Source organism: Doryrhamphus excisus, linkage group LG11 (assembly GCF_037039965.1).
Source record: "Doryrhamphus excisus strain RoL-2023G ecotype Guam linkage group LG11, RoL_Dexc_Guam_v1.1, whole genome shotgun sequence".
Lineage (NCBI taxonomy): Eukaryota > Metazoa > Chordata > Actinopteri > Syngnathiformes > Syngnathidae > Doryrhamphus > Doryrhamphus excisus.
In genome coordinates, this window is record NC_136367.1 from 19,633,593 (window position 1) to 19,659,674 (window position 26,082).

The 26,082-nt window shown below is 41.7% G+C and overlaps 2 protein-coding genes across 3 annotated transcripts; one reads left to right on the plus strand and one right to left on the minus strand.

The window, feature by feature from the left end:
* The first annotated feature begins 634 nt into the window (after window positions 1-634).
* LOC131131871 (carbohydrate sulfotransferase 11-like) lies at window positions 635-16,495 on the plus strand. Its single transcript, XM_058076861.2, has 3 exons — window positions 635-1,036; window positions 8,757-8,836; window positions 13,884-16,495. The coding sequence occupies exons 1-3, from the start codon at window positions 943-945 to the stop codon at window positions 14,724-14,726; spliced, it is 1,017 nt and encodes a 338-aa protein (XP_057932844.2). The 5' UTR covers window positions 635-942; the 3' UTR covers window positions 14,727-16,495.
* Window positions 16,435-25,317, minus strand: LOC131131862 (solute carrier family 41 member 1-like). 2 transcript variants are annotated; one of them, XM_058076850.2, is made up of 10 exons: window positions 25,037-25,317; window positions 21,220-21,327; window positions 20,998-21,069; window positions 20,785-20,929; window positions 20,566-20,712; window positions 19,283-19,427; window positions 19,113-19,192; window positions 17,718-17,852; window positions 17,481-17,629; window positions 16,435-17,156 (listed from the first exon to the last, which is right to left on the minus strand). In XM_058076850.2, exons 1-10 carry the CDS (start codon window positions 25,187-25,189, stop codon window positions 16,992-16,994), a joined length of 1,299 nt encoding a protein of 432 aa, XP_057932833.2. In that variant the 5' UTR covers window positions 25,190-25,317; the 3' UTR covers window positions 16,435-16,991. The 2 variants fall into 2 exon arrangements, with proteins under 2 accessions (XP_057932833.2, XP_057932824.2); XM_058076841.2 differs by lacking the exon at window positions 25,037-25,317 and adding an exon at window positions 21,961-22,746.
* Window positions 25,318-26,082: the final 765 nt, after the last annotated feature.

The window sequence follows — 26,082 nt, forward strand, 5'->3', positions numbered from 1 at the left end:
AGGTGGGCGATACTGCACATTTGGGTATTGATTCGATACCAAGCCAAGACTGATGCTACGGAAACACGTTTGGGCCACTGAAAGAAAAAAATACCTAAATGCTGGGTCATAATTACGAGATTAAAAAGTAACAAATGATCAAAAAGTCACAATTATTAGATAAAAACCTCAAATTAATTATAATTATTTAGTAGCAAATAAAGTACTAATTATGAGTTAAAAAGTTAAAGATAAAAGTTTGATTTAAAGGCATACATAGGACATTCCATTCATTACAATTAATTCCAATTCCATTAATTACTCCAAAAGGTTAAATGAATAAATATATGAAGACCTAATTATGAGATGAATCGAAATTATGATATAAAAAAGCCATAATTACAAGATAAAAAGTCAAATAATTAAGAGACAAATTGAAATTATGACATAAAAAGTCATAATTATGAGACGAGAGCATCATATTTACTTGCTCATACATGAAAATATGAATTCTAATTGTAAACAATATATAAATATAACAATATCAACAATGTATACAACCATATACTGACACTACCCTTGGTATCGATATTGTCGATGTATGGATCACCCCCTCCCCGACCAAGCAGTGGTCATTCTGCGGGGGGGGGACAAGGAAGGGTTAACCGGGCAACGAGCGTTTGGAAGGAAGCCACTACCACGCTTCTAAAGCCCCCTTGAACGAACTGCCTGGCCCTCTTTGACACGCGTGTGGACCGTGAACCCTTCACTCGGTCGAGCCTCGGAAGTGGAGCTACTTGCCGCCGGCGTCGCGTCCTCCTCGTCGGACATGCGAGGATGTGCTGGCCGCTAAAGAGCAGCAGATGTCAGCGAGACGGATCGATGCTGCTACCCGTGATAAAGTAGAACAAAAACGGCTTAGTCGTCTCGTCCGCTCGGCCCATCGAAGCCCGAAGACTCAGGATGAGGAAACCCAAAATCTTTCGGATGGTTTTTGGGTTAAGTCTCGGATGCTTCGTGATGGTCATATTGTACTTTAACAGCAACATGAAGCCAGGTGAGCAACAATAGATTGGCATTATCTACCTGTCTTTCTCAATGGGATTGATTTCATATTCTCCCATTCACTTTTTATTCATATTGTGTTTATTAAACCACTGCAGGTCAAGACATGCTTATATATTTAAATGTCCAATTGATATTATTAACAATGTTTCATATTTCATGTTAGGCTCTTACTATTGTTAATACAAATAATGGTGAATTATCATTGATAGACATTAGGGGCAAATATTTAAATAAGCTCTGCTTCTTCCTACTCCTTTTCGGGCGTACAAGTGTCATTATTCTGGATGTACTGTATATGAAGATGAATACATACAGTATATACAAATATCATGTACATAACTGGGATTCATTCCTGCGTTTTTGAAGTCGGCGACTGTAGGTGTGGATGAATGTGTGAACTGTTGGCTGTCTCTATGTGCCCTCTGATTGGCTGGCTACCCATTCCATTAGTAGTTCCAGCTTTTCCGGGTCTTGGAATAGGTTAAGTGGTGAACAATCAACGGACGGATTGACAAAGGCCATCTGTGAAATGGGATGGATGGACGGACTGTGGAGTCGAGTCCAGCAAGCGGACTAGTCTAGATCTGGTCTGTAACAACAATAGTGACTGTCTGGACTCACTAATCTGAATTGTGTCGTGTCGGAAAATGACTACTCTATGTTTACCCAGTTGACTTTAATACAGTATATAGCGCATTGTATCCCAATAATCAAACTTGCAGTATCTTTTCAGTGAATGAAGTTCTCTGACAACCATAAACTGTCAAAGAACTGCAACAATAAAAACAATAAAAATTGTAATCAGATGAACTTATTCAATCCCAGGCGTTTTTCAAGACCGATCTGTCCATTTTGACAGGTCTCTCAAAGCACACAGAATATTGTGTTCTATGGCTTTATAAACTCGTAGTATAAAGATTAGACTCCTGTCTTTCATCTGAAAAAAAAAGTTTGTTTATACCCTTTTCTGTCGTTACGTAATCAGCAATAGAACATAGCTAAGTTTCAGGAAAATATCAGTTCCTAACTACTAAAGGAAAACCGTTTTTATTAAACCTTCTGCATGTTACACTCCTCTATGCTGTCTCACTTCCTCCTTCCTGTCATGTGTGATTCTTCCATCCATATGAGTTCTTATCCAATGTACTTCTGCCACCTTGTGGCTTAAAATTACTCTAAAGTGACAATACATTAGTGGAGAGTTGAGTCATCATCTTTTTTTGCTTCTCGCACGAAAAACATAAATCATTAGGATCAGGCGTTCAGGATTATAACTTGAACAATGAGAAGTGTAATAATAATAATTAAAAAAAAAATTATGGATTCAAATATTAGCAAGAAAATCCAAAGTATTCTCTAACAAATTGTGATAATTCCCTGTTTCAGCAGCAAACGTACACAAAAGGCGCAGTGAGATGAGGAATCATTTTATTTCAGAACTTCTCCGTGGATGATAAAGGTGGACAAAGTGCCAGAAGAAGCTGCAGTTAGCTAGTCCCAGGGTTGTTGGCCCAAAGTCAATCCTTCCAGGATCTCTTGGGCACACACAATGGCCTCTTTCAGACATGCCTTGCAATATGATGTGCCAAAAAAAGCTTATATATCCCATGCTGGGTAGAGGAAGTTGAGTTAGTTCTGGAGACGTGCGATGTGCAACATGGGGTAAGGGTTATGTATGAAGTTATTCCTAATCCTTGAGGGTTTGCCAAGGAAAAGCATTCCGTGCTGTCAGACTCGCTAAGAAATGAGCTGTTATACATTTGAAGTACGTTTTTGTGGCGATTGCATTGAACTTTAGTGTATACTTGTGATTTTTATCTCACTCCAAAAGTCAATATCTCACAAAGTTCAGAGGCTAAACTAGAGAGATGCTGCTTCTAAATGAGATGTGACGTGGAATGGACTACAACCCGCAATCCATCAGTCCGTCCATCCATCTTCTTCCGCTTATACCTACAAGGTCAGGTAGCGGGGGCAGCGGCCTAAGCAGAGAAGCCCAGACTTCCCTCTCCCCGGCCACTTCCTCCAGGTTCTCCCGGGGACAGCGTGTCCTGGGTCTACACTGAGGACTCCTACTGATCTGAGGTGCCCTGAACACATCTGGGAAGCATCCTTACCAGATGCCTAATCTGATCTGGCTCCTCTCAATGAGGAGGAACAGCGGTTCTAATCTGTGTTCTCTAGCATCCACATCGCGGTTCGACTATCATGGCTTCAGTCTATTAAGGTTTTTTTATAATTGTATTATTATTAATAAATCATTCTATTTTGGGGTTGACTAAGGCCTATTAGCGCAGAAAGAAAGTATAAATTTTTAAGCAAATTTTTGCCTAAATTAAGCATTTTCAGGCATAAGAACGGCTAAATGAACTAATTAAGAAGACGAAATTTATGATCTGCAGTATTTTATATTGGTCACTAGGTGTCAATGCTTATTTATAAGGTTGTAAACAGGCTTCCAATGCTCAAACTACAATAAAAGAATAAGGAATCCTACTTCACGGGAATTCACTTATCACTGTTGGATCTGGGACAAATTAACTGCGATAAACGAGGGATTGCTGTGTATCGTAATGAAGCCGTTAAAAAAATGTCAATAACTCTACACTATGATTTTCACTAAGAGTTTTAAACAAGGGGCACGCACGGTGCACAAGTGGTTAGCATGTTGGCCACACTGTGAGGAGACCTGGGTTCCAATGATTGTTTGTCTATACATGCCCTGCGATTTGGCTGCGATTTGTTGCACGTTGAAGAGAATGGTTTATGCCAGGGGTGGGCAAACTACGGCCCGAGGGCCACATGCGGCCCGCCAAGTGTTTGAATCCGGCCCGCCAGTCGCTTTCTAAGTATTTATACTTTTAACATACAAACATGGCAACATGACTTGCAAGTCGGACGTCGTATTTAGTAAACAACAATAAAACTATCAAATTTATTGACATAGTTTGATGTGGTTTGATATTTAAACGTACTTCGGTATGTGACAAAAAAATGTAAAAAAATTAAAAATATATTTTTTTGATTAATAAAAACAAAAAAATTAAGTTTATGTGATTATGTGATGAACTCAATTGTAATCTGATGCATGTTCAAATGAAATAAAACCATTACAATTACCATAAAGTGAGAACATACAGATGATAGTACAACAATTTTACGGATAGAATTAGCCAAATAAGTCAATAATTCAAAATTATAAGCATAAAATAGTGTGTGTGTGTTAAATATATTTCTGGCCCCCTGGACAATTTGGTTTCCTCAATGCAGCCCACAAGTCAAAATATTTGCCCACCCCTGGTTTATGCCCGAACCAATCCAAATGTAGATCAATATACGCTGACCGTGTGTCATTCATGATGAATTCATTTAAAGTGAGCCCCCGGGGTAGGGGGGTCTGCACTTTGCACACAGCTGCTCCGTGGCATTGTCAGGATCTCGTCTTTGTATCTTCCTCCTCTAATAAAAGCGAGAACGTAAACGTATATGTCTGCTGTAACCTTGACAGCTACAGATGCTTGCAGGCTGCCAGTTCCGAGCGGGTAATTGCAGCTTCTGAGAAAGTCGTTTGGACTTTGGGGTCAGCTGCACGTGTGGTTCCCAACTCAACACGCCTCCTTGACTGGAGGCCATGGAAGTTATAAAAATTAACTGCTCAGCACTTCAGCCTCATCGGAAAACACCTGCAGTGACATTGAGAATGTTTGCTTCAGGTCTTTTTGACAGGGAAAGTGAAAAATAATGATTTATTTCTAAAAATACCCAATTGGTTTGTCAAGAAAACGAAATAAAAGATGATATTCCAAATGCAAATTGGACTGTCACCTTGTATCCACTCGTGTATACATTCTCCGAAGAGTCAATAAACAGACACTACACCACCCACATGCCCTGCCTTTGCACTAACACCCTTTAAACACACATTTGGGAGCTAAAAGGATCACGCTTTCCCTTGTACAGTGTGTCTCTCAGTTAAGCTCTTTGGCAGGAAAGGCCAAAGGAGGGTTGGGGCGGGCGGCCCTCTTTTCGCAGTGGGACGTAAACACAGAGGTCCGTTTATGACCAAAAACAGGACGAACACACATCGGCTTCTCGATATTTTTGCATTGCTGCTCTTTCTGAAAGGGGCCGGGAGGAATGCAGAGGAAAGGGCTTCGCAGGTTTGGGTCTAGCCAGGGTTAAACCAATAGGAATATTCCTTCCTTCCTTCAAATGCTCCTTGGATGAAGCGTGTGGCATATATGCCGCGGTGTTTAGGAAATGCATTCCACACCCCGGCATTCTAAAACGGGAGTTGCAGAAGTGCAGATCATTCGTCTCCCGCGGCACAGTGTAGAATAAAGTTAAAGGGGCCAATATTCACACTAATAACACACCATTATGATGATTATTATTATTATTATTATTTTAATTAAAAATTTAAAATTCATTCATTCATTTTCTACCGCTTTTTCCTCACGAGGGTCGCGGGGGTGCTGGAGCCTATCCCAGCTGTCTTCGGGCGAGAGGCAGGGTACACCCTGGACTGGTCGCCAGCCAATCACAGGGCACATATAGACAAACAACCATTCACACTCACATTCATACCTATGGACAATTTGGAGTGGCTAATTAACCTAGCATGTTTTTGGAATGTGGGAGGAAACCGGAGTACCCGGAGAAAACCCACGCATGCACGGGGAGAACATGCAAACTCCACACAGAGATGCCCGAGGGTGGAATTTAAAATTTTTAATTTTTAATTTTTAATTTTTAATTTTTAATTTTTAATTTTTAATTTTTAATTTTTAATTTTTAATTTTTAATTTTTAATTTTTAATTTTTAATTTTTAATTTTTAATTTTTAATTTTTAATTTTATTTTTTACCTCTATCACAGAATGTGGATATAGGTACTTTTCTGTTATCTGATTAATGTGAGTGTGAATGGTTGTTTGTCTATATGTGCCCTGTGATTGGCTGGCAACCAGTCAAGGGTGTTCCCCGCCTCTCGCCCGAAGACAGCTGGGATAGGCTCCAGCACCCCCGCGACCCTCGTGAGGATAAGCGGTAGAAAATGAATGATTGAATGAATGAACCTGTTATCTGTTTGCTGACCTAGCAAGTAGAGACCAAAGGTTAGCGGGAACAAAGTGAAAGTAAAAATCTCCTATTCCTTTATTTGGCCTAAAATAAGCATTTTGGTTGGGCGTTTTGATCGGATCAGACGACTTATATCTGAACCGGTCATTTTGACCAATATGTGACTGATACAGAGAATCCGTATACTTGGAGTTTAGACTCAGCGTACGCTACGTGTCTCCTTCTGGGGTAGGATTTATAGCGCAACATATGAGCTGGCATATCTACAACGTTTCGTGTGGCTGTGAATATTTCCTCATATGATCCAGTTGTTGGTTTTAATACAGCTGTGTCAAGCTGCTTGGCTCCATCTCAACACAGTGTGGAAAAAAAAGAACCACAGCGGTATCAAAAGCTCATAACAAGTCCTTACCCAAACATTTTCTAGTCCAGCTGTGACAGTCCTGCTGTGTTGAAAGAGACTCAAAAATAATTGCATGGAACCTTATGTATATTACATATTACATATTACATATGGTTGTATATTGTTCCTCCGGTGTAGTAAATAAACCCTGTAGGTCGATTGTGGGGCCTCAGGTTGAAGTAATAAAATGCAATACAAAAGCACTGCATGCATGTATAATGAAAGCAGGTACTGTGCAATAAGTGACCACTTCCATGAGTTGGTCATCTTCTAGATGAAGCATGCAGGTTGAAACAGATGTCTCGGCCTGGAAAAGAGACTGGTTGCCCTGCAGCAACTGGACTCATCTGAATCATGTCCTTCAGGAAGAAGCTCATCTCTTTATTCCGATTCAGTATGAATAATTTCATGAGGCTACATTTTTTTTGCAGGATTATCCGTCTGAAATGGATTCACATAAGTAGGCTATCTTGGTGAATCCTTTTTAATGTGAAAATAATTGGTCACAAAATTGCTTCAAGCTGCCAGGAGTCTTTTTTTGTAATCTGGGCCATCTGTGTGATCTTTCTGTTGCATTTTGATCAGGAAAGAAGGGAAATGACAGTAGCTGCTCGCTTTAAAAAAAATGGGCGTCTGTGCATCATCTTCACTCGGAGGTGCGTCATATTTGTATTAAGTCCTCTTCAAATCCCAGTTAAATATTAATATTTAATATTACACAGCTGGAAATTGCTTTTTCTATTTTCTTCTAGCTTGAAGCTGTCTTTGCAGATGCTTCCTTGCCCAGGAGCGAGTGTCACTGAATGTCTTGTGCACCTACAATGCATGTTCAGGAATGTGTACGTTTTTCTACTTTAGATTTATAGCCATTTTTTAAAAAACGTTACATTTTTCAATTGACTATCACATTTTAGACGATCTTTCAAGGCACACATAATGTTGTGTTCTATGACTATATAAGCATGGAATCTACCAAATGAAAGTTGTTTCCACCTTTTTCCATTCTTAAGTAATCAGCAGTAGAACATTGGTAAGTTTCAGGAAAATATCAGTTCCTAACTAATATCGAAACAACTATACCACGACATAAACAACACAAAATATGGTTATTTTACATCAAAATAACAATTTCTTTACAAATATAACACCAAGAAGTATTTACAATGTTCACATTTGGAACTGTTTTGCATCCACAGGAAGAAACTGTCAGTATTTTCAGTGCCGTTTTTTCCCATTGAAAATGAATGGACAATGTCAATGTCGCCCCATATTGGTGGTAATTCATGTTACATTTAACTTTACATGTAACATTCTGCTTATTCGATGCGTGGTAGCATCATGTTGCTAACGTGACGATTTTGTCGCTATATGTGACATCGCAACCCACCGAAAAATGACGAGTCTAGCGACTTTTTTTCAATTTCAGCAATGAATCATTCATGCGCCGTGAGCTCAACTGCTTTTATAACGTTTGTAATTTTTGTAGCCTGCTTACAGCTTCACATTAAAGCCATCATTCATTGTGTTTGTCTCATAAAATCCTATCAAGTCGTCAAACTGTGACTAAGCACCGCTCAACTACATCCAGTCGTCAGCGGCTGGGGTCATGTTGTCAGGAATAGCCCCGAGGCGGACTCGTGGACGAGTATGGGTTGCCAGCACTGGGGCTAGGGGTCAAATAGTTAGCATTTTTGGCAAAGGAACTTTAAGATCATGTTCGGCATTGCAGATGTGAGCCAAAATCTTGAACCTTGAAAATCCCAGAAGTTGTGACAATCAGTGTCATGTCAATGCACACATGATGCAAAGGGGGGAATAAACTCACCACGAGCTTGACCTTGAAGACCTCGTCGGTCCATGATGGATTAAGAGTCTCTAAACAGTTATATAAAAAGTCTTAAACCATGGACTGACAACCTTTTGAACACCTTTACAACACTCCTACATCAAATTTACGCAGCACATCTGCATGTTTATTGCCTCTAATCCTACTGGTTTCAATATTTTGATATACTGTCTACTTCAGATCCCAGTAGGATTTCTGCTTGACGTTTTTGGGTTGCATCCATCGGCTCCCGATGTTCCATGTGATACATATGATACATATTTTTCCCCCCCACATGGACCTGGAGCGATGCTTTAACTAAACACATTTTCCATCTTTACACTTGGATCAAAACCTCGTCCATCATGTTTTTAAATAACTGGTACTTATGTTTTCTCAGCCTCGGAGCAAAATGCAGAAGGAAGCATCGGGCAGAAGCCCAGGAGGAGTCCTCTGCAGACACTTCATGACGGCGACCAGGTCAGTGTCACCATTCTAATCGTCCATATCATCTGATTGGGAATTTACACCAGCATGACTAATATGGTGATCAACCCTCTGATAGTCCGCCATCTATTATGATGATATTGCAGCGCTCCCTTTTTGTCGCTGAGATTTGACTGATATCCACTGATATCACACACTTGGTGGAAAAATAAACCGATGCGACCACATATCTGATTTGAAGTAGTTGTGTGTTGGTCATGAACGATCGCGTCAAAAGAACTAGTTCTTTTTTTGAACGGAATGAACAAGGTCACCGCCCCTAAAATATCCGTTCAGTCCGTTCAGTTGCAAATAATTTTTTTAGATTGTCTGGGGAGTCAGTTCACCGTTCCTTTTGCAGGGCGGGACTATCCGTGTGCTTGAATGTCTTATCCTATCGTCACGCCTCGCTCTGTGGGTGGGTGGCGTTAGCTGACTGAAAGACTGAGACCGAGAGATTGACCGACACTCTGTGACTTTGTTCATTCCGTTCACAACAAAGAACTAGTTCTTTTGACCTGTTCGTTCATGACCGATACACCACTAGTCATCACGTGTTGTTGCTCTGTTGAGTCGGAACGAACGTGAACATGATTGAACGGATTGACTCGACACGGCTGACCGGGTCTATGCACAGGGGGAGATCACAGGGCCAATTGACCGAAATGAACGGATCTTTTTACTTAATGAATCGGAATGATCCGGTTCACTGAAATGAACGGTCTTGCCTACCATGACCGTAAAGCAGCTGCAGTCCATCCAGAATGCTGCTGCTCGAGTCCTGACTAGAACCAGGGAATATGACCATATTATAGTCCACTACTGAGTCTCCTCACTGGCTTCCTGTCTGTCACTCTGAGAATAGACTGCTTGTGTACAAGTCTCCTCATGGTCTTGTGCCAAAGTACATCTCTGCCATGTTAGAGCCCGGAGACATGTTAGAGTCCCGGATCAATAGCAGTCAGTCATAAAGCCTTAAAGATGTATCGATTGTTGAGACATGAACCATCGCATCGCAAGACTAGCAACCGCAGTGCATCTTAGTCAACATGAAAGCCTGGGTTGTTTGTCTATATGTGCCCTGTGGTTGGCTGGCGACCAGCCCACATCTGACCCGAAGTCAGCTGGGATAGGCTCCAGCATACCCCCACGATCCGAGTGAGGATAAGCAGCATAGAAAATAGATGGATGACTTTGGGTATGAGGTTTTTTTTAAGGTGTTTTAGCCAAAAATCACAACATATTCAGGGGTTCATCACAACGCCTCGACTGTCAAAGCAGACGACGTTCCAATACCCATATCGTGCTGAACGGTGCAATCTGAGCACTCTGTTTTTGAATCAGAGTCCAAGCAGAATTGGATTTTGTTCTGGCTGTGAAAACACCAAAACTGATACCTGATGGGGGTTTTGGCTGAACGCCCAGCACTGAAAAACCTGAACAACAATCCAAAAGATGACTTTGTGTTCCATCACCAATTACAGATTAGCCATTTGGGGGATTAAAGTGCTGCCTTGAATGATTCGTTACCACATTCTGGACCTCACTCATGTCATTGCAGTTACACTTATGGAGTAATGGTGAAGTCTTGCCACTCTGAAATACCTGACCCCCCACCCCCACCCACCAAAGAATTGTCTCTCTTTAGTGTCAGTTCTCGGTCTTGACTGTTTACTCGAAGGTGGTTGCTCGAGAACATGCTGCTCTTTCCGGGACATTTGGCAGTTCCTCTTATTGGGAACTTTTCCCACCCTGAACATCCAGTCCTCAGTGGTTCCAGTTACTCAAAGTCCCAAAAGATGTAATAAATCCGAAATAAATCTTACTTAATTGGTCATGATTGTATTGCCTGTATTGTTGCCTGTATTAGTGCTGTCTTTGGTAGTTTGTACTGTATGTGAAATATTATAGTAGTATTATAGTAAGTATTTAGTGTCTTTTTTAGTTTTATTTTAGAGTGTCTCAAGTCTCCAACCAGTTTTGAAGCATTATTTTCAAAATTAGGTGTGGCTTCTTGTCTCCAGACGATAACCTTTGCCATGTGGAATGACAGCTGTTGTTAGTTAACTACTCATTAGTTTTCATTACTTCCTCGGTAACTACTCTAAATGTGTCTTAGTCCCTCAGTAACTACTCTACTTATTAGTTTCTCAGTAACAGCTCTGAATTGATGTGCCTTAATCATTCGATTTTCATTAGTTCCTCGGTAACTACTCATTAGTTCTTCATTAGTTCTCCAGTAACTACTCATTCGTTTATTAGTTCCTCAGTAACTACTCTAGATGCATCTTAGTCCCTCAGGAACTACTCTACTTATCAGTTCCTCAGTAACAGCTCTAAATTCATGTGCCTTAGTCATTCGTTCCTCGGTAACTACTCATTAGTTTATTAGTTCCTCTGTAACTACTCTAAATGCGTCTTAGTCCCACAGGAACTACTCTACTTATTAGTTCCTCAGTAACAGCTCTAAATTGATGTGCCTTAGTCATTCATTCCTCAGTAACTACTAATTAGTTTATTAGTTCCTCGGTAACTACTCTAAATGCGTCTTAGTCCCACAGGAACTACTCTACTTATTAGTTCCTCAGTAGCTACTCATTAGTTTATTTGTTCCTCTGTAACTACTCTAAATGTGCCTTAGTCCTTAGTTTTTCTTAGTAGTTCCACAGTAACTACTCATTAGTTCTTCAGTAAGTGCTCATTAGTTCCGCTGTAACTACTCATTAGTTTTTCATAAGTTCATCAGTAACTACTCTAAATGCGTCTTAGTCCCACAGGAACTACTCTACTTATTAGTTCCTCAGTAGCTACTCATTAGTTTATTTGTTCCTCTGTAACTACTCTAAATGTGCCTTAGTCCTTAGTTTTTCTTAGTAGTTCCACAGTAACTACTCATTAGTTCTTCAGTAAGTACTCATTACTTCCGCTGTAACTACTCATTAGTTTTTCATAAGTTCATCAGTAACTACTCTAAATGCGTCTTACTCCCACAGGAACTACTCTACTTATTAGTTCCTCAGTAGCTACTCATTAGTTTATTTGTTCCTCTGTAACTACTCTAAATGTGCCTTAGTCCTTAGTTTTTCTTAGTAGTTCCACAGTAACTACTCATTAGTTCTTCAGTAAGTACTCATTAGTTCCGCTGTAACTACTCATTAGTTTTTCATAAGTTCATCAGTAACTACTCTAAATGCGTCTTAGTCCCACAGGAACTACTCTACTTATTAGTTCCTCAGTAACTACTCATTAGTTTATTTGTTCCCCTGTAACTACTCTAAATGTGCCTTAGTCCTTAGTTTTTCTTAGTAGTTCCACAGTAACTACTCATTAGTTCTTCATTAACTACTCATTAGTTCCTCTGTAACTACTCATTAGTTTTTCATAAGTTCATCAGTAACTACTCTAAATGTGTCTTAGTCCCACAGTAACTACTCTACTTATTAGTTCCTCAGTAACTACTCATTAGTTTATTTGTTCCTCTGTAACTACTCTAAATGTGCCTTAGTCCTTAGTTTTTCTTAGTAGTTCCACAGTAACTACTCATTAGTTCCTCTATAACTACTCATTAGTTTTTCATAAGTTCATCAGTAACTACTCTAATTTATAACATGTGCCAAAGCCATCGTTTTTTCATTAGTTCCCCAGTAACTACTCTACTCATTAGTTGTTCATGAGTTCCTGGGTAACTCAAGTATTTTTGTATATCTTATTGTAAAGTGAGAGCGTACGATGTGTTGCTTCTTACATTTAAATAAGAAGCAGTGTATGTAAGTAGAGTGTAAGTAGAAATGTCTGCTTCCGAAAGCTCATCTCAGTTTCAACTCACCGGATTAAATCCTGGCTGGATTGCAAATCTCCCATAATCTCGCTGACGTATTTTTCAGGCCAATCCAATACTTTTATAATTTGGTTTTGGGTGGGGAGGAGGTAAAAAAAATGGCTGCGGTGACATTTCTTCATGTGTTTGTCTTGGCAGCGTGAAGCTGCAGGCGATGAAGAGCTCAGAAGCTTTGCCTGTATTCGATTTGGGGGGGGGGGGACTGGACAGGCGAAACTAAAAAGATTGCTGATTACTGTGTTTTAATTTGTACATTGAAATTTTGATGATTTTATTTCTTTCTCTGTCCTCCAGTTGCTATTAAGTAGATTTGCACCCATCATGCAGGGAACACAAAAACTGGTTTAGCAGATCCTGGACCTTTTTTAGATGTACATGTCAGGGTCAATATGATTGACAGTTGAATGAAATAGCGATATAACATGGTAAAACCTTGATACTGTATACCAGCCATCCCTAATGGGGAACATAATTGGTCTGAAAACTGGCAGTATGGACAAACTGAGAAAAACCTGTAAATAATACGCCGTGTGTAGAGTGAGCTCCCCATCAAAAAGAAACATGGCCGCCGTCCAGCAGTGACTTATTTGTGTTGCAGTTTCCCCCGCCTAAAGCATTAAAATTCTTCTGTCTCTTTGTCTTTTTTTTTTCCCCGGCCGAGGAATCCAATAAGTAACCTTTGTCATGTTCGATCCCGAGTTCACAGATGAGTTCGCCTGTGCTCAGAATATAAACAAAGTCCCTCGGAACAGGCCTGTCATCGCTGAGAGCATCGGGGCTCTTCTCTTGGAGAAAGTTCTCACAAGCTGTTTGGCGTTAAGGATCCCGGCGAGCTTGACAAAATGTATGGAAGTCTGAAGTATGGAAATCCCACCCAGCGCTGACATGACGGAGCGTGTTGAACACATCGAGCACACAGATGTGTTTGGTGTGAGGTTGGATTCTATACCCTTGATGTTCTCATATCTGCCAACAAGCACAGAGGAACCACACATGGAGTCAAACCCGGGCTTGGCGCTCTGACCGCTGCGTGAGTCGGCGAGCCAAACGGAGCGAACGCAAGGAGTAAATAAGGGGTTTGTGCCATGAGGAGGCCAAGCTGAACTTCATGAACTGGAGTGTGAATTCTATTGTAGGCGGCATTGGGGGGGCCGCCACGATCAGGAGGTTACTGGATTTAACTAAAATTCTTTTCCCTTGTAGGCTGAGTCGGCAGTTCAGGCGATCCATCAGGGCAGAAGGGAGCTGTTAGAAGAAGCGTGCCGCTCTTACACCCGAAAACGTAGAGTTCTCATCCAGGAGGACCTGAAGCACGTCATCGTGGACGACCAGCACGGCCTGCTGTACTGCTACGTGCCCAAAGTGGCCTGCACCAACTGGAAGCGGGTGCTCATGGTCCTGACCGGGGCGGCCGGATCTCACAGAGACCCGCTGGCGATACCGGCAAACGAGGCCCACGTCCCGGGAAACCTCCGCGCTTTGTCCGAGTACTCCACCTCCCAGATCAACCAGCGGCTCCGCTCCTACTTGAAGTTCGTGTTCGTACGCGAGCCCTTCGAGCGGCTGGTGTCGGCGTACCGCAACAAATTCACCCGAAGCTACAACACGGCTTTCCATAAACGCTACGGTACCAAGATCGTGCGCCGCCATCGGCCCAACCCGCAGCCGGAAGCTCTGGAGAAAGGCGACGACGTCTCCTTCGAGGAGTTTGTGTACTACCTCGTAGACCCGGCCACCCAGTCGGAGGAGCCCTTCAACGAGCACTGGGAGCGCGTGCACTCGCTGTGCCACCCCTGCTTCATCCACTACGACGTGGTGGGCAAGTATGAGACGCTGGAGCAGGACTCCAATTACGTGCTGCGGCTGGCCGGGGTGGAGGACCAGGTCAGCTTCCCGACCTCGTCCAAAAGCACCAGGACTACAGGAGACATGGCCGCCCAGTTCTTCCGCAACATCAGCCCCTTCTATCAGAAGAAGCTGTATAACCTCTTTCGTATGGACTTCCTGTTGTTTAACTATTCCGTGCCGGCATACCTCAAGTTTTGATGAGGCACATCGTTCCTCTACGGGACAACGCTAAAAACTTCAAGGTACGTATGTACACCTTCAAGGAACTTCAAGGAAAAGTGCACTTTTTCAAATTTAGCCTATCGTCCCCAATCGTCCTGAAGCATTGTGAGGGTGGCGACGATGCGCTGGTGATGTGCGAGTGTTTGGTGAAGCTAGTCCTTCGGCGACTAGTAGCTAGCCGGTGTCACTACGCCAGTAATGTAGTTCTTTGGTGTAAACAATGTTTAACAGTAATAATAATGTTGTTGCAGCTTAGTTGATATGCAGGTCACATTATGTACACTACCGCTCAAAAGTTTGGGATCACTTGCAAATTTCTTTGTTTTCCAAAGAAAAACACATTTTCATGCATTTCACAAACAATTAAAATGAATCAGATGATTTTCAAAGAAGGGTCTACATTTTTGCATAGAGGCCTACTATCAACAACTGTCAGTCTTCTGCATCAATCTCCTGGTATGGCTGCTAATCCAAGTTCATCATTTTATAAGGCTAATAGATTATTAGAAAACCCATCTAAAAATCTAAACTAAAATCTCTTACCATGCTGTTAACTACTCCCTTCAGAGAGCAGCACAAACCGGCTCTAACAAGGACAGAAAAACGCTGCATATCTGAGAGTGTGTAGTTTAAGACAAAGACGCCTCACAGGTCGTCACCTAATACGTAGTACCTGTCAATCACCAGTGTCAGTATCAACAGTGAAGCGGCGACTTCAGGATGCTGGACTTCATAGCGGGACTGCCAAGAAAAAGCCATATCTCAGACTGGACATAAAAATTGTAGTAAAAAGTAATCCCACACTTTTGAGCGGTAGTGTAAATGGTGCATTTTTGGCCATTTTTAAAAGGTTTTTTTCAGAAGGCTTTTTAGGCGGAACAGGGGCGCCCCATCAGCTGCCTCTGTTTATCTTCAGAACGCACAGAAAAGAGAAAAATGTATATTCATGTCTCACATAAGGACTGAGGATGATGGGTGAAATTGCCAAAAAATTTGCCCTTTTCCTTGAAACAGGAGAGAAGTGTTCAACAAAAGTTGAACTCGCTCATTTTTGTATTTTACTGTAAACGATGTACCAGTGTTGTTGTTGTCTGTGAAAGTGTGAAAAATACATTTATGTATTGAATTTAAATGTATTTCTTCTTTTTTTTTCAATTCAAAAGATTTGCACAATAAATGTGATGGCTTTTGTGGGGAGACGTTACAACAGCGCAATGAAAGTATTCAAATTGCATCTGGGCAGTGAATGTCTCATATGTGCCTTTTGAGTGTCAGCCTAATTTTGACCCCAAGAGGAAAAAAAAATGTGCCTGTTTTTTTTTATTTTAGAATGTAGAACAATATTGTTTTACTATAACTGTTGTTTTAATTTATTGTGTTTTTTGGACTGAGGCCAATATGTAGTTTCGGTCACAATTTTCAAATAAATGTGATCTAGCAACATCGTTTATGGGCGTGGGCGTGGGATTTCTGAAATCAATCATTGGATTTTTATTCAAATTCATGTCGACTTGTGTTATTGGAATGCAAATCCAGTCTATATTTGAAACGTAAACCTAAAAAGTGGTACCGGTTCGATCGTCGCTCCCTCCACCCAGTCACTGTCGTTGTGTCCCTGGGCAAGGCACTTCACCCACCTTGCCGTGGGAGCCGCCCACACTGGTGAATGAAAGCGAATGTGGTGGTCAGTGTGGATGCAGGTTAGATTACCACATACAAACGTGAACACATAACATTCAATAAACACAACAAACCTCAGGACAATACAACCTTGGTTTCTGTCGTTAACTGGACCCTTCTGGGTCCGACTCTAAACCAAATGTTCCGTTCTCCAGTTTAAACACACTTCACACCGGTTTACAACAAATGTACTCACTGGCATGCAAAACTGGGTCAAAAGGGGTCAAAATTCCTGAACGTGTCAAGTTGGCTTAATGCAAAAATCCTACAATTTGTCACATGCATATCAGGACCACGTGTACCGGGGTAGTCCACAGAACCGTTTCAACAAAAACTTGAAATCCTACTGTCTATATTGCAATTTATATGGTGGATTATTAACCACTGATGCATCGTTAACATACCTTCATATTTAAATACGCTAGATGACAACTGATAATTAACTGGTAAGTAGGTTTTATTTGTATTTTTCTTACATATTCTAATATCTGCAGTAGAATTTATCCAAGCAACATACGTATCCCGGCGTCACAAGGCTAAAAACACCGTCTTGCATGGTCCTCAAAAGCTGATCTTCCAAATGAGTCTGAAGCTCAGTGCCAAGAAACCCGTTCCCAGCAGGTCGCCCAGAGCTGTCAGGTAGGGGATGGAGAAGTTGTCTGGGTCCAAGCCCCTCTGCCACAGCCACCTCACCATCAGGTTGGCCACGTACAGCAGAATCAGCACCTGGTCAGAGACAGAGACATGTCTCCTGACTGCCTTTGTCTCCATTTGCCGACTCAATGCCCCCTTAGCTCTTGTTTCTAGTGGTGTTCCACAGGGTTCAGTCTTTGGACCCCTGAACAAGCTTGTTCACTTAACCACTTTGTTCTGCAATATCTGTCTGTCATCTTGAGTTGCACAACTAATGATGTCAACTGAGCACATTTGGTTTTATTGCAAATTTTATTGATCTAATCACAGCTAGGCTAGGCTTAGCATACCCGCTAGTATGCTAAGCCAGTGAGGACAAGCCGTACAGAAAATGGATGGATGGAAGTTTTATCTGACCTGAAGCAGAGCTGCAGCCAGGTAGCAGACAATAAAGGTGACTGTCATGGCTGTGTGCCCGGCCTGGAGAAGGTGGATCACGTATAAGAAGAGCAAGTGTCCAGGGACGACAAGGAAGACAAGGACTCTGGCAGATTTGGAATTCACATCTAAACAAAAGCAGAAACCAAAATGTACAAATCGCTGTGAAATTCTTTTTTTGTATTAAATTGTATTTCATTTTCTCGTGGCTCTGACCTGAGGAGCAGAAGGTAGCACAAGGTCCTGGACAGTTCTTTGTCATTTTGAATGGGAGAGCTCCAGGAACGCTCCAACGGTGCAGGAAAGTCGACATCCTGCTGGCCTGGATGGCTACCAGATTTCCTCCTACGCCTGCACGGACAAGTGTTGATACCAGTATTAGCCACCTAACACAGTGGGGTCACCAGTGAAAGCATATTTACAAACAGTGTAAAAAAAATTATTTTAAGTTAATTAAAAGTTAATTTTGTGCAGCATTCATGGAAACACTGTTCTCCCTTCATGGTCACATCAATGATGGTGCATCCGTATGAGCCGGACCAAACACGAGGAGCATTCTGGTCAATGCTGCAGGAAGTGAAAGTGCTGTGGTGGAATGCAAATGCACTTCCTGTACGGGGAAGGCGGCGCATGCAGAAAGAGTCGGCATGGGAGAGATGCTGCACAAATAGAAGACTAAACACACGGTTGGCATTCATGTCAGGCGTGCCGTTTCAATAAAGTTGCCAGTCCTGCCGCTGACTGAAATATAAGCCGGTGTCACTCGTGATTTATCGACTGAAATTATGACCCGAAGCGCATCCTGTATACTTGACTGAGATGCAGTATTTTTAAGGGGTTGCTTCTATTGATTTATTTTTTTATGTGGTTATTTCTTAAAACCTAGCAGTGTTTCTCATACATTTATGTATATCTGGCGGTCTGCCACATATACATTTGGACCGCCACAGATAGATCGCAATCTACTAATATAATTTCTACTACGTTACACTCTTATGCACTCTGTGTGTATGCCAGCAGCCCCGTCCGTCTCCACCCGCCGAGATAAAGAGACTATATGACTGACAAAAGGGCTCACTCCGTTCATGCCTTTGTTCTGTGGAACAAACACGGCACGGTGTTGAAACCAATGCACAGAGTGAAGCCTCTTCCTGTCTGTTTGAAGACAGGAAACAAGGAAAAACGACACACTTTTATAAGGCAATATATTGAAGATATAAAATTCCAATGCATCTGTCCATCAATATAGTGCGATACTAGCAACACACACGTACACGGAGCCCAGGAAACATCATGAATGCGTTGCATAACACGAAACCAAGAGTCGTACGTCAATAACTTCATGTTCTACTATTCAACGAGGTTTCATTCACATCACAAAAGGTTCACACACAAACACTGACGCACTGTGTTTTGAAATCTCCACTCTAGCCAATGTTTTGCATCATGGCCGATTGTGCAAATTAAATGATGACATCATCTAAAGGAATGTATTATGGGAAATTCCAACCCCTTTAACCTGCTAGATATACTGTACATACAGTATAATGATTATTATCCCTGTTTATGTACAACTAGCAAGCATCTACTTCAACATGTTGTCTCACTCACCATTGATAACTGGTGTGAACACTGCCATACCCTCAAAGTTTGGATCGCTCACCGTCTTATCCAGAATCAGACCGCCAATACTAGGAAACAGCAGCGGAGACAACAACACAGGAGTCACTGAAAAGTGTTTGCTCTTGTCCGGGAGGAACGAATGAGACCTACCAGCTCACCTGCTGACCGACATGGCCAAGATAACGGGCTGCCAGCCTGACCTCAAGACCTCTCGGATGGGGGGTGACTGGCGGGCGATGAGCACGCACACTGGCACAAGAAGCAGGAAAAGGCCACACACTGCGGGAGGCAGGTACCACATATCTGGACAGTATCACAGCACAGAATACATAAAGTATATCCAATATACAGTATGCCATTTTAATAGTATTTAACAGTCCATTGGGAGGAACCCCAAACTGTGGATACTGTCGCCCTCTTGTGGCTACAAACGCCATAATCAAACGGCATATGGATTGTTAAAAACATGCAAGTCATTATTAACATGTCAGCCTTTTAAACTTCAAATTGCATAATTCTGATCGCATATACATCCGTTCCGTGTGTCTATAGTGACACAACAATAATAACAATAAATAAAATGAGTTATCAAGACTCTTTAAAAAGCACTGAAATTGACGTGTTTTTAAAATGCATTAAGTAGCACAAGAGTAACACACTTCACCTTCCGCAGAAACATGATAGTAAACAATAGTTCCCCCAAGGTGTACATACATAGATCAGTAGAAAAACAAAGCATAACACTATGCCATTTTTCGGATTTTGAATCGGTGTCACAATTCTAAAATACAGCTAATTAATGTCAAAGATTTGTTACATTATGTCATGATCCTGTTTTGTGCCTCGTGCTGCTGCCGTCTATTCGCGGCACAGCATATCGCCTTTTTTGGAGTTCCGGGGTGGAGCCACTGCTGCACACTTCCTTAATATTTCCAATTAGGCTTTCTTAAACACTCCGGAATGCCCTCAAGTGCCGTTAAATGTTGTTAGTACTTTCAGCCTTAGATTTTGCCCTGTCCAGTGTTTTGCTGGGACCTTCTGTCACAGTTGTTTATATTTTGTTCCGGCTAGTTTTAGCTTAAATCCACTGTTAGCAAATACCACCTTGTATATCTTAAGCTTTTGGCATTAGCTAGCTTACCTGACAACCAGAGTGGTTTGATTCAAAATCGACCGTATCGATACCAGGGTAGCGTCGATTCGATATATTATATTTTATGTTGTTCAAAAATGTGGTTTGTTTGCCTAAAATGCTGTCCTGTTTTTTCTTAGATTTTTTCTTGATCAACAAATTAAAAATAAATATTAGAAAATCCATAAATAATCTTGAAAAGTCCAAGTCAGACACTAAAAAAATCGGTATCCATGTATTTACTTATGTAAGGGATCTCTTAATTTGTCTATATAGCTTAATGGGCGGTTATTGTAGGTCGTCTCTCACCTCTATAGAACAGGAAGAAGCTGCTGATGCCCGCAAGCAAAGACAAAGTGATGAGGTCACCCAAGCTTGCCGCGATGGGCGTTGCTATGTTATCTGGGTTGATGCCCACTCTCCTGGATCCCACGATCACTGCCACCATCACCAGACCTGCCGCAGTACAAGATGGATGATGACCGTGTACTCATAACCATAACGTCCATGTTGTCGTCTTTGTCTGACCGAGAGCCAGCGCAGCAACGAATGCGGTGGTAACGCTGCTCACACACAAGATGGCGGCATGAAGAACATCCACTCTTCCTCTGCTCACACCACCCAGACTCACGGCCGCCAGGGCTGCCAGGAAGCCTACAACTGTGGCCTGGACCTTCACAGAACTGCGTCAGAATCCATCACACGACTGCTTGTGATGTTAAACCGATGTGCGTGTATCACCTGAATAAGAGCCAGATTACAGCAAACTGTCTTCCATTGCTGCTGAGGTTCCTCCAGCTGTCCAGTGTTGGCCTGTAGGTGGAAGGAGCAGGACCCTCATCCCAAATCATCAGAATTCCACACCCTGATTTTCATGACATTTTGCCCCCTCACTGTCACTTCTGGAGTTCTTAGTTGCAATGTGGTGAGTGTATGTGTATGCGGCTTTGTGTTTCCACTCACTGCTGTTGACAGTCTGGATGCCAGCGTCATCTCCAGATTCCCCTTCAGCCCCACCAGGGCAGGAACCAAGATAAAAACCTCGGAGATCTCTTGAAACACCCCCCAGTGCTGAAAAAATACCACAGCGTCCCCTTAGCTCGATGAGTCTGTTATTTTTTTCTCATACCATCACGAGGGACAGACCCCTCGGCCCCCTCCCTCGGTGCCCCCAGCGGGGGCCACTCCCCACCATCCCCATCTACTCAGCTGTGAGGACTGAGAGAAAAAAAACACACACTTTTTTAAATTCTAATTTATTATTTTTGTAAGTAGCTCCAATTCTAAGTCAATGTACAGTAATCCCTCGTTTATCACTGTTAATTATACCAGACCCAACCGTGATAAGTAGGATTCTTTCTTTATAAATGGAATATTTTTGTAGCTAGCACATAGAAACCCTGTTTACAACCTTCTAAATATGGTTTGTAATATTATTAGAGCTCTCCAGACATGAAATAACACCCCTATAGTCACCTTTACACTTAATATACCTAATATAGTAGACATAATAGCGGTTTAAGACATAAATAAGGCTCATAGATTAATACTGGTAGTTTAATAACAATAGTTTAGACTGCCTTAAGGTTCCACATGCAGGGAATCAAACCAGGCAGCAGCCTATTAATGTGTTTCTGTTGCTTTAAAGCTTCAAATAGTGATGTTAAATATTTTCGACCATCTTCAACAGTTTTTTTTTCATACTTGCACCACATCCATGACTATCCCGGCCGCCACCATGCCCAGTCCGGACACCAGATACGGCAGCAGCACCTGGGCGGCGATGATCCAAGAACTCTCGGGCAGGAATCCTTGAGCCGAGCGGGTCAGTTTGCAAGTGAAGCCTCTGAGTTTCTTCCCCTGGAAACACAGCTCCAGCGCCAGATGGGTCACCACCATGACTGGTCCCAGTTAACCCATTGTTCCATGAAAAGCCGCTGAAAGGTTGCCAGTCAAATATCCATGTCCACATGAGGGAAGGATCTCATCGCTTGTCCGTGAGTGAGCTCCGCCTTGACTTGCCACTTTTGTAATGATGGAGGAATGGAACTAGCAGCTTTTATCCACTTGAATCGGGACACACACACACACACATGGTGCACACAAAGCTTGACAGTTGACAGCAGGTCTGTGAGGCCTCTTCTAACACTCTGCAACTGACAGACACTCACACACACACACTCTCACACACACACACACTCATGCCTCACTTTTGAGGAGTCGGGCTGCCGACGCCGAGCGCTGGAAACCAGGTCTCTCACGGGGCCTAAAAAGGGTCCATGTCCTGTGTGTCAAGGACATCCAGAAGGCCAGGAGCTTCTTCTCAGCTCTAGTGTTCTCCTTCTCCTCCTTCTCCTCCCACGGCTCCCTCTCTTGGCTCATCCAGACCACCTTCCTCATTTTCATCAGGCTGCAAACGACTGTGAAGGGGGAGCCTTTTGAGTGGCGTGAGCCTTGCCTGGTCGGGTCTGGCGTAAAGGTGTGTTTTATAGTGGATGCTGCGGTTTCGTCTTCCTGCCCCCCCCCTTCTCCTCCTATTCAATGCACCCGCCTCCGCTCCTTTTTTTTTTTATAGCTCCTCCTTCCTGTGCTCTTCGATGTCCTCAGTGGGTGTGACGCACTCCAGGCAGCAGCAGCAGGTGCTGTACCTGTCACAGACACGTGGCGCTGGCAAGGGGGACGCAAATAAACCTTGCATTCCTTGAGGAAATCAAATATAATCGTGATGTTCCCGAATATCCCAAAAAATGAGCCATACATTCAATTTACGTACTGTGACCTTTTCTTTTAAAATGCATTGAACTTCATTGATCTTCTTCACCGCCATTAGTTTACACTGTAAAGTACACATACTGTATATGAGAACAGAAAGCCTGCACTGTAGTGATTACGTCACCCACCTTACATAAATACACACATACACACATACACACATACACACACCATCTGAAGCACCATGACTATGCTGAAATTTGACTTTGGGACATAGGACATGGCTCACAATGCTTCTTTCTTCTCTGCGGCTCCCCCTCCTGACTCCTGGATGCAACTTGAATGAATGAGGAGCGATGAAAAATATTCCTAATATTGGCAGTATTTTGTTTTGTAGTCATTTTAATCTATGTTTATTTATTTCTATTGATAAACTGCAGTTGCTGCAAAATACAGCAGTTTACAATATAATAACATACTGGACAATTGGCAGTATACTGTATTTTCTGGACTATAAGTCGCTCCAGAGTATAAGTCACACAAGGCCAAAAATGCATAATTAGGTCGAAAAAAAACATACATAAGTCGCACTGGAGTATAACTCACATTTTTTTAGGGTAATTTATTTTACGAACTACTTGATAGTTTTTTCATTTATAAGTCACTCTGGAGTATAAGTCACACAAGGCCAGAAACGCATAATTAGGTTGAAAAAAACATACATAAGTCGCACTGGAGTATAAGTCGCATTTTTTGCGGGTAATTTATTGTACAAACTACTTGATAGTTTTTTCATTTATAAGTCACTCTGGAGTATAAGTCGCACAAGGCCAAAAATGAATAATTAGGTTGAAAAAAACATACATAAGTCGCACTGGAGTATACGTCGCATTTTTTGCAGGTAATTTATTGTACAAACTACTTGATAGTTTTTTCATTTATAAGTCACTCTGGAGTATAAGTCACACAAGGCCAAAAATGCATAATTAGGTAAAAAAAAAACATACATAAGTCGCACTGGAGTATAAGTCGCATTTTTTGCGGGTAATTTATTTTACAAACTACTTGACAGTTTTTTCATTTATAAATTGCACTGGAGTATAAGTCGCACAAGGCCAAAAATGCATAATTAGGTAAAAAAAAACATACATAAGTCGCACTGGAGTATAAGTCGCATTTTTTGCATTGTTTTTTATTTATAAGTCGCTCTGGAGTATTTTTTGCGGCTAATTTATTTTACAAACTACTTGATAGTTTTTTCATTTATAAGTCACTCTGGAGTATAAGTTGCAGGAACAGCCAACCCATTAAAAAAAGTGTGACTTATAGTCCAGAAAATACAGCACTTACAAAATACATATAAAAAGACACTTAAAATATCCTAATATATACCCAATAAATGAAATAAAATAGAGGGATCATCGCAAATGTGAATGAAACTACCATAGAAAATTGCCATTGTATCATTTCATTGGACTTTTGGATTTCTAACAACGTATATCAACGTCTTAGCTAACACGTTAATAACACTGACCAACATTTTCTGATTAAGGTAAATAGACTCTCCATGTGGTCTGAGTATCAAATCGTAAATCTGCTGTGTGGCCGCTTATTCTGTTTACACAAGGTCAGGGTCACCCGCAAGGTCACTGTTGCCTCCAAACAGCTGGAGGTCACAAATCAAATCCGGTCGTGTCTGAGAGAGACAGCGAGCGTGGACGGACAGACGGACGGATATGGACCGCTTGTTGTGGACCGCGGCAGCTTTCCTGACACTTGATGGATTGGGCCGTTATTATTTTTTATTGCCAGGGTTTCTACTTTGCTTCGGATGGTAAATCAGTAGCTAAAGATCTTGGTGTACTGTAGATAAGAGCTGTAGCCTAACATGTGATAGATATCAATCACATATAGACAACTTATTGGAACTTAGTCTTGTTCTTTTTTTTGCTGCTGCAGACCCAACAATAAAGTCATTATGAAAGGAGCCAATGATCGTTTTCCGACAGTTACTCATTAAAAGTTTTCAAGATTCCGTGTCTCCACTAAGTTAGTAGCTGACACTAACCTGCACTTGGTCCAGCAGCACCCCCGCCATCACCATGCCGAGTCCAGCCAGCACACATGAAGGCATCACCTGGAGGCAGATGATCCTGGAGGATTCTGTCCACGATAGGATTGGGAATTCCTTCTCCGGCATGATGTTAGTTGGATGTTTCATTGACCAAAGTGTGCCAACTTCCTGTCCTGCCAACTGAAAGACCAACGCTATTTGCTGATCGGTGTCCCATGTGTTCAGTGACTGCCTGCCACTACTGGCTTTTTATGGCTATTTACACTTTATTTATTACTTGCTGTAGTAAAATACAGAAATTCAGATTGGAGTCTGTGCTCGTTGTTACCAAATTGCGAGTGCGGCGCCATGGACTTTAACCTGAATGACATTTGCACACCGATATACAGGATTGTATGGACTACAGCTGCTATTGACACCCTTGGACTATAGTTTAGGTTGTAAGTAAAGGTCATCAAAACATCAACGATTAACTTACATTACATTACCTTATATTATATTACCTTACATGACATTACATTACCTTAACACTTCATGAAGTCATGACATCAGCCATGGCATTTATGACATGATAGAGTGAAAAAAGTTCTCCTCCCAGTCTGTGTGAAAGTGGTAAGTTTTGGCTTAAAAAAAATTTGAGGCTAACTGGTTAGCTCGCTAGTTACTTCCTGTAGTATAGGAGTTGTAAAACAAAGAATAACAAGACTGTGAAGGTGGCTATGGGTGTGTTATTTTATGTCAAATATATGTGAGGCTAACCGGTTAGCTTGCTAGTTACTTCCTGTAGCATAGGAGCTGTAAAACAAAGAATAACAAGAGTGTAAAGTTGGTTATAGGTGTGTTATTTCATTTCAAATATATTTTTTAGGCTAACCGGTTAGCTCGCTAGTTACTTCCTGTAGCATAGGAGTTGTACCTTATATTACATTACCTTACATGACATTACATTACCTTAACACTTCATGAAGTCGTGACATCAGCCATGGCATTTATGACATGATAGAGTGAAAAAAGTTCTCCTCCCAGTCTGTGTGAAAGTG